Source organism: Lupinus angustifolius, unplaced genomic scaffold, assembly GCF_001865875.1.
Source record: "Lupinus angustifolius cultivar Tanjil unplaced genomic scaffold, LupAngTanjil_v1.0 Scaffold_79_26, whole genome shotgun sequence".
Taxonomy (NCBI): Eukaryota; Viridiplantae; Streptophyta; class Magnoliopsida; order Fabales; family Fabaceae; genus Lupinus; species Lupinus angustifolius.
In genome coordinates, this window is record NW_017723762.1 from 5,437 (window position 1) to 15,092 (window position 9,656).

General features: G+C 34.9%; 2 protein-coding genes across 2 annotated transcripts; both read left to right on the plus strand.

The window, feature by feature from the left end:
* Nucleotides 1–4,667: 4,667 nt before the first annotated feature.
* On the plus strand, nt 4,668–7,371 carry LOC109339510. The gene is made up of 4 exons (XM_019576966.1): nt 4,668–5,720; nt 5,811–6,070; nt 6,209–6,674; nt 6,751–7,371. The coding sequence occupies exons 1-4, from the start codon at nt 4,668–4,670 to the stop codon at nt 7,369–7,371; spliced, it is 2,400 nt and encodes a 799-aa protein (XP_019432511.1).
* A 72-nt stretch (nt 7,372–7,443) lies between these two features.
* Nucleotides 7,444–8,415, plus strand: LOC109339512. Its single transcript, XM_019576967.1, has one exon. The coding sequence runs from the start codon at nt 7,444–7,446 to the stop codon at nt 8,413–8,415; it is 972 nt and encodes a 323-aa protein (XP_019432512.1).
* The last annotated feature ends 1,241 nt before the right edge of the window (nt 8,416–9,656 follow it).

Below are 9,656 nucleotides of genomic sequence, written 5' to 3' on the forward strand. Positions count from 1 at the left end.
ACTGTGGGGAATTACACTTGTTGCATGTTAACTTTCCAAATTAATTTGAATTGTGTTCTTAATATACAAATTCTTGTGAAATAGTTTTTTATAATAATAGGATTATTTACTAAAAGTTCAACAAACACAAATAAACGTTTTCCTGTATTTGAAAATTTCATTTGTGATTCTTTTCCTAGGACCCTCTTGGAATGAAAAATATTATTTTATTACATTTATAGATGATTAATCTAGATATAGTTATCTATATCATATGCATGGGAGTTCCCAATCCTTGGAGATTTGGATTGGCAAAATGGAAAGAACTAAACACTTGCATATTTGAGAATATGTAGTTGAGGCATGATCTTATAGGTCATATGAAAAAATTAGATTCAAGATCACTTGGGTGTTATTTTTTTTCCCTATTTTAAATACTATCAGGACTATATATTTTATGGTTCCACTTCAAGATCATTGTGGAAGTTAATTTTAGGAAATAAGAAAATATAAGGAATGTTGTCTTTAACGAAGAAAATGTTCCTAACATTGACTAAGTCCTTTGACCTATTACCATTCAAGAAAAAACTTCAATAATCAAAGATAATTTCTAAAGTACCTTTTGGAAATATTTTGAATAAGAAAATAATGAGGTACTCTCTGAAATACCTATAGAGCATCCTTACCAAACTCAAGAAGTGTAAGTTCCATTAAAGAGGATGATCCAATCAAATTTGGTCAAACTGTGCATAGTTTTAACTCTTAAAAGTGGATTAGTGCCATGAAGGATGAGATGAGGTTTGTGATTGATAATAATAAATGATATATCTCAAAGTAGATGAAGGTGTGAAGCCTATAAGTTTATAAATTGATATATAAAACCAATAATGATTAAAAGGGTAAAATCGAGAGATATAAAACTCATCTAGCTGTTAAAGGCTACACATAGAAAGAAGGCATTGACTATAAAGAAATTTTCGCACTAATATCTCTTAAGAATTCTTTTAGAAAAATATTGGTTGTAGTAGCGCAGTTTGATTTAGAGTTCTATTAGATGGATATCGAGACTACATTTCTATATTGTGACACTATAGAAACGATCTTCATAGTTCAACCAGAAAATCATGTCAAGTGACTCATAGTCTATGGTATGCAATTAAAGAAATTCATTTGTGGCCTTAAACAAGATTCTGGATAATTATATTACAAGTTCCATTAAGGCATTACCTTGTATGATTTCTTGGTATTATATGTTGATGATATATTATATGTCAATATTGATATAACATTATTGCATGAAACCAAGATATTTCTAATGAAAAATTTAAAATGAAATATATTGAGGAAGCTTCTTTTCTGTTAGGTATTCAGATAGTAAGAGATCGCTCTCAAGGTATCCTAAGATTATCACAAGAGAGCTATATTAACAAAGTCCTATATAGATTCAACAATAATAATATTAAGGCATGTGATACGTCATAGTTAAGGGAGAAAATTTTAGTCTCGAACTATGACCCAAAAATAACATTGGAAGAAGAGAGATGCAAAAGATTCCCAATGCATTTGCAATAGGAAGTTTAATGTACACTCAAGTTTGCATATGTCATAGTGTAGAATTTATGGTGGGAGTTTTGACAGATATTTGAGCAACTTTGGAATTCATCATTAGAAGACTATGAAATGTACAATACATTATCTGAAGAGAACAAAATGGTACATGTTTACTTATCGAAAGTATGACAGTTTAGAGATCATCGAATACGCTTACTCCAATCTTGTTGGATGTCAAAACAACAAACACATCACATCTGGATATATTATTATATGAAATGGAAGTGTTATCTCTTTGAAGTATGCTAAGAAAACACTAATAGCTCATTCCATTATGGTTGTGGAGTTCATGGCTTTTTTAAGACATTTGACCTTGGATCTAGTTGCAAAATTTATTCATCGGCTTACTTGTGGTCGATGACATTGAAAGACCATTGAAAATTTAACGTGACAATAACTTTGCAATTCTTTACCCTAGAAAAAATAGGAGTTTTTAAAAGTCAAAATTTATTTACATCAAATTTCTCTTTGCTAAAGAAAGGGTTCAAAATAAATAGTTTTTTATAAAACATTTAGGAACAAAAATTATGCTAAATGATTCATTAACAATGTGTCTAATAGTATTTCATAAGCACGATGCCCATGTATGCCTTGTTACTTTGAATATCTTAGTTTAGTGGGAGTGTATATATTTAGTGGTTTAGTTTGGATATCTTATGTTAATTTTCTACCTGAATTGATGATTTATTGTTCAATTTCAAACTTTTGCTTACTTATTTTTGTATGTAGGCTATTGTGTTATAATTAAAGTTTTAGGACTAATCTCACTAAAGAATAAAAAATGTCAATTGGAATTAGATATTTGTAACATGACATCATATAAAATTTTCAAGGTAATTATCCATATTTGATTTATCTCATTAAGTATATTAATATGGTGATCATCACAGTTGAGTCATGCTTGATTATGGTTAAGATTGCATTGAGTCCAAGTTGATATATAAGATGGACCAAATTGTATTAAGGATAAGTCTAAAGATAAACAACATAGAACATATAAGGAATACTTGATATGATTGTGAAGTGAAAATATGAAGCCCATGTGAGACATTGTCAGAAATGGTTTTGACAAGTTGGGTGTCATATATTTTAATATAATATAATTATATTAGATATTTAGTAAAAAGTTTATAAAATAAGTAGTCTAACTTAAAAGACTTCTAGAAACTAAAATTAATATAGCTTAATAAGTGAATGCTGGCTCATATGAAATAATGGTAACATTATATGTTAAGACTTCAGAAAAAAATTTGGTCCCAAAATATCAAATCAATACACAATTTACGTTCTCCCATGTGGTAGATAATGAAAGTCCCTTGAGAGGGTGAGTAAGATGTGGCGGAAAACAAAACATGTGGCAGAAAACCTCTGAAATCCTAGGTTGACTTCATCTTCTTCATCTCTTTCTTCTTCATCATGGCATCAGTTATTCCATCGCACTTTCTTCTAGACTCAAATCTGATTCCAAGATTCGTGGAACAAGAAAAGGTATCATCATCACCACCAAAAAAATATTTTGTTCAAGCTCTAAGGAATACTTGTGATTTTTCAACATCACAGTTACCTCAACCATGTATCAAAGGAGACTCTATTGCCATCAAAATCCCTGAAGCAGATTATCAGGAAGGTATTCAGAGATGCAAGACTCACCTCCATGGCAGGTTGATAATGTCCAAAGGTGACACTCCCCTTAAGTTTACAGATCTGAGATCTAAACTGGTGCCACTATGAAACATGATTGGCAAATGGTCTATGGTTTCACTGGGGAAAGGGTTCTATGAGTTCTCCTAAGCTTCTTTGGAAGATATGCGCATGATTTGTGCTATTGGCTCTTGGAACTTGAAACCGGGGTTCCTAAGAATGTTCCTCTGGCCCCTGACTTTAATCCTACATTCCAAAAACAATCTCACACCCAATGTTGGGTGAAGATTCATAACCTACCCCAGCAGTATTGGAATCCAAGGATTCTGTTTTCCATAGCAGGAGGGATAGGAACCCCAATATCCCTGGATGAAGCAACCCACAACATGACATTTGGGCATTTTGCAAAGGTTTTAGTTGAGCTCAATCTAAAAAGCAATCTCCCTGACCAGATATTGGTGGAAAGAGATAGCTTTGCCTTCTTTGTGGCAATTGAATATGAGAATGTTCTAGCTTTTTGTCACCAATGTCAAGCTATTGGTCATACTGAATTCCAGTGTAGGAAGAACAACAATGCCAAAGCTGATGACACAGGGAAGCAGAGGGTGAGAAAACCACTAACTGAGGAAGTTGAAAAGAAACATGATACGCCTCACATGGATAAAGGTGAGGGGGAAATCAAAATCAGTGATTTAGTCATTGATTTGGAGGTTGAAAGGAATGATAACCTGATGGATATGGTGAGACCTGAATCACCAAAAGACATGAATCAAATATCTGATTCACCAGGGTCTAGTGATGGAATCCCTGCTTTAGTTGAGGAGAATGAGGTTACTCAGAGTGACAATGCAATAATTCAGGAAATGGCAGAAATAACTAACCTTGTTGCAGCCAATGATATGAGAATAATAGGTAAACTTTGGGCTAATGATGAGGAATGCTCAGAGGAGGATACCTTCACAACTGTTCTTAGCAACTCTAAGAAAAAGAAGCTGAGAAGGAGAAGCAATACTAAAAAAATTCATTATACCCGAAGGGGTGGTTCTTTGACAACTAATCAATGATAGTTTTGTACTAGAATTGCAGAGGTTTTGGCTGGCAATCCCAAATCTAGACTTGTTTTGAAAAATATTTGCACTACTAATAAACCAGACTTGGTTTTTCTTGCTGAACCTATGATCCACATTGATGTAGTTCATTTATCCTTTTGGAATTCTATCAATCTTAAGGTCTTTGCTGCTAATGAGAGGCCTGGGCTAAGCCCTTCTCTTTGGGGTCTTTGCAGATTGGTTATGGATCCTACAGTTATCAGGGCTTCCACCCAGCATTTTTCTGTTTCTGTGATGATGGACAACATGTTATCTTTTATGGGTGTGGTTTATGCTAATACCAATTATGCAGTTAGAAGAAGACTCTAGCTGAATCTTCATGAGGATATGGTCAATCATCAGGGCCCTTGGTGTCTCATTGGAGACTTCAATGCTGTTATGGGAGCTTATGAATGCAGAGGTCCCTCTCTTCCTAACAGAACTTCTTGTAATGAGTTCAAAAGCTTCTTTGATGAGAATTTGCTAATCAACATTCCCACTATTGGTGCCATTTACACTTGGACTAATAGAAGGCTTGGGGCTGCTAACACTGAGAGAAGATTGGATAGAGCTATTTGCAATGATGATTGGATCAATAATTGGAGCCAAGTGTCTTGTTGCTCTCTGCCTAGATTGGCCTCTGATCATCATCCTCTGCTGCTAAACCTTGCGAATGATACTTCTATAAGGCCTTCTTCTTTTAGATTCCATAAAATATGGTTACAAAATGAGGACTGCAAAAGATTGGTGAGCCACTCTTGGCACACTAGAGTCTTTGGTTGCCCTATGTACATCCTTGCTCAGAAGCTCACAATCCTCAAGCATGAGCTCAAATACTGGAACAAAACTGTCTTTGGAAACATTCATCACAAGGTTATTCTGGCTAAGAACAATGTTGAGCACATTCAAAACTGCATAAGGGACTCTGATCCTTCTACTCACCTTTACCATCAAGAGGACCTGGCTCAATCTAATCTTCTTAAAGCTTTGATCATTGAAGAGATATTCTGGAAGGAAAAGGCTAGAATTAACTGGCACATCTATGGGGACAAAAACACTGCCTACTTTCATAAAATGGCTAAGATCAAGCATGTTACAAAAGCCATGTCTTTGATTAAGTCTGGAGATGTGCTGCTCACTGATCATGATGTTATAGCCTCTCATGTTCTTGATTATTACACTAACATCTTTGCCTCTCCTAATTTTGTGACCCCTAACAATTTGATTCAGGAGGTTATCCCTTCTCTTGTTAATGAGGCTGACAACCTGATGATTTCCTCTATTCCTACTGATGTGGAAATAAAGAGTGTTGTTTTTGACATGAATGAGGATAGTGCCCCTGGTCCTGATGGCTATAGGGGATCTTTTTACACTAATTTTTGGGACATAATCAGTATGGATGTTTGCAAGTCAGTGAGGCAATTCTTCCAACAAAACTGGTTGATGCCAAACTTGAACTCCAGCAATATGATCCTTATTACTAAGATGTAGGGTGCTGAGAGAATTGAGGACTTTAGGACAATTACTCTGGCCAATTTTCAATTCAAAATCATCACCAAAGTTTTAGCTTCTAGACTTTCTGTTGTGGCTCCTAAGATCATCTCTTCCTCTCAAAGAGGGTTTATCAAAGGCAGAAGCATTAAAGACTGTATTTGCATTGCCTCTGAAGCTGTTAACATGTTAGATTACAAGACTTTTGGAGGCAACATAGCTATCAAGCTGGACATAAAAAAGGCTTTTGACACTCTTGAGTGAAACTTCCTACTCCATACTCTTAAGGCTTTTGGTTTTAACCAAACTTTCATTAATTGGCTATCTCTAATCCTTCACTATGCTAAACTCTCTATTAATGTGAATGGTCATAACATTGGGTTCTTCAATTGTTGCAGGGATGTGAGACAAGGGGACCCTTTATCCCCTATTCTCTTCTGTTTAGCTGAAGAGGTGCTAAGTAGAGGTATCACTAAGCTTGTCATGGATAATAAGCTTTCAACCATCAGTGGTCCTGTGAACTTACACTCTCCTAGTCATGTTCTTTTTGCTGATGACATCTTGATCTTCTGTAAAGGTACTAAAAGGAACCTTAATTGTCTCAAGAAGCTTGTGATGGATTATGCCATGGCTTCTGGCCAACAAATCAATGTCAGCAAAAGCAAATTCTATACCAGCATTACAAATCACAGAAGAACTACTCTTGGTTTTGTGCAAGGCACTCTCCCCTTCATATATCTTGGTATTCCTTTATTCAAAGGCAAGCCCAAAAAGCTTCATTTGCAGCCTATAGCTGATAGAATCATCAACAAGCTGTCCAATTGGAAAGGTGCATCTCTTTCATTAATAGGAAGAGTGGAGCTTGTGAGATTCAATCATTCAAAGCATGCTTGCCTTCAGCTTTCAGGTCTACAAATGGCCTTCTAGCTTATTATCTCAGGTTGACACTTGTGTAAGGAACTTCATCTGGTCTGGTGACATTGGTGTCAAAAAGCTTGTGACAGTTGCTTGGCATAGGGTTTGTTCCTACATGGATGAGGGTGGTCTTGGAATCAAATCTTTCAAGTGCTTAAACAAGGCCTCTCTGTTGAAGCTAACCTGGGATCTCAAGACTACTAATCTGGAATGGGCAATCTTCTTCAGATTAAAGTTCAACTGCAAAGGCTATACCACTCCTAAATACTCTAAATCTTCTATCTGGCCTGGAATTCGTGATAATTGGGTTCATGCCAGCCTGAACTCCATTTGGCTAGTTGGTGATGGCCTTAGTGTCAACTTTTGGAAAGACAATTGGCTTGGTGAGCCTCTTGTTGACACTTTAAACATTCCTAGGAACATTCATGATAACCTCCAGGGCTCCATTGCTAACTTCACGGTGGATTCCAAATCTATAATTCCAGGGGAGTTAAATAGGAACTTTTCTTCCCTTTCCAATGATATAACTGCTTACAAGAGACATGAGGGTCAGGACAAATTGATTTCGATGCCTTCTATGGATGGTTGTATGACTTCCAGAGATGCTTTCCAGTTTGTGCACAAAGTTGGAGACAAGCTTTCCTAGTGTAAGCATATTTGGTCCTCTTCACTTCCTCCTTCTAAATCATTCACAGTGTGGAGATTGTTCCATAGGAAAATGCCAACAGATGATCATCTACAAAAAAGAGGTTGTATGTTAGCCTCCAAATGCAACTTGTGCAACTGCCATGTTGAAACAGAAGACCACCTATTTTTCAGCTGCACTGCTGCCAAAGGTATTTGGAATTGGTTTTCTGACAAATTCTCAATCCAAATCAACCATTCATCTATTCATTCTATCATTAAGGATTGTGTTGCTATTAGAGGAAGTCAATTAAGAGAGGTGAGTTTAGCTTGTGTTGTCCATAGCATCAATACTATCTGGTTCTGCAGGAACCAGAATAGATTTGAGGATAAACTGATATCTTCTAGCCAAGCACTCTCAAGAATAAAAAGGGAGACCTCTTATTCGGGCTCTTATCCTTCCACAGCAGTGGGTTCAAGAGGTCTTCAAAAGCTACAAACTCTAAAGTTCTTTAACATTCCTCTCAAACTTAGTAAAGCTCCTAATTACATTGAAGTTCTATGGAAACCTCCTCATTGGAATTGGATAAAAGTCAACACGGATGGTGCTGCTCATGGTCATCCTGGTCCAGCAGGTGGGGGAGGTATTTTTCGTGATTCTAAAGCTGGTTTCATCTATGCTTTTGCCAACTTTCTAAACGTGCAGCATGCTATCTATGCTGAACTTCACTCAGCAATGCACGCAGTGGATATAGCTTTTAGAAAGGATTGGCTAAACCTTTGGCTTGAGAGTGACTCTATGTTGGTTCTGGATATTTTCAGTGGTAATTCTAATGCGCCTCGGAAGCTATCCAATGATTGGAAAATATGTAAATCCCAGATTTCTCAAATGAACTTCAAAATTTCTCACATATTTAGAGAAGGCAACACTTGTGCCGACAAACTGGCTTCTTTTGCCATCTCATCTCACACTAACTCCATTTGGAACTCTATTCCTACATTCATAATAGAGGAGTTTGCTAGGAATAGGCATGATCTCCCGAACTATAGATTCCGGAACTTGTAACATGCTTATTGCCTTTATCTTGTAACTTTCTTCATCTATATATTTTGGTGCTCTTGCACCTTGCATAAAAAAAAAAGTCCCTTGAGAAGATCATTGCACCAAAATTCTAAAGCTACACCAAAGTACTTTGTAAGTGGAACCCTTAGATAATGGTATCATGTGATCTTTAATAATGTAAGTTTATGTTTTTTCTTCCTTTTTTGGTACAAGAATGTCCAGGAAAGGTGAGAACCCATAACGAAACATTTATCTAGAGAAATTTTCAAATACCTATATAGTACTCTTGGTCATTTTTATAAGATCTCTTTGTATTTGTTTTGGTTCTATTTATGAAATTATTTTAAAAGAATTATTCCAATAAATAATTTTGTTATCAAAATATACTTAATTACTCGAATAATTTAAGTGAAAAGAGAAAATGAATTTTGGATATTTCTCAATTTGTATAAAATTAATCAAAAGGTCTTATATAAATAATTAGAGGGGAATAAATACTAAGAAAAAACAATCCTTAACTTGTTTATGTGATTTGCCTTTACAATTTTCGTCAAACTCGCCACATAACTTAGAGTTTGATATTGTGAAATCTATAAAAGTAGAGAAAATATCATGCTATAAAATTAGAGAATAAAGTATCTCCTGATATAAAGAGCTAATTTATCTCCTCAAACTACTAAAATCATAATATATGTCATATTTACTCATAATATAACGAGATACTTTATTCTCATAAGATTATTGGTTAAGGATTTTAAAAAGAATTATTTTATCTGGAAGTGATGAAGTTATTAAGGCAATATTATTAATATCATACCAGTTATCAAAAAATTAAGTATATTAGTACAATGATACATTAGTTCAATTAGTGGTTAATTAATTAAATTATATATATTATAATAAATTTATAAATATAAATATTATTATTTGTAATATATAATTCATCAATGATATGGTGATTGGTTGTATTACAAAAATGTATAAGCCTCATATTTCGCATTTATTGTTTTGAAAAATATGAAAAATATTTATTGGATTTTGAATGAATTTGAATGGTTTTAGATGCATATTAATGGGGACTTTTGGGGTGTGAAATAAAATAAACTTCCAAGTCCCACATTTGATGGAGGAAGGAGTTTGAAACATTTTATATGTCTTAAGTGCTAACCTTGGGGTGTGCCCCAATGGGTACAATGAGTTTTGTGGATGGGTGAGGACCCACGCAAACAAAACTCCTTCACACA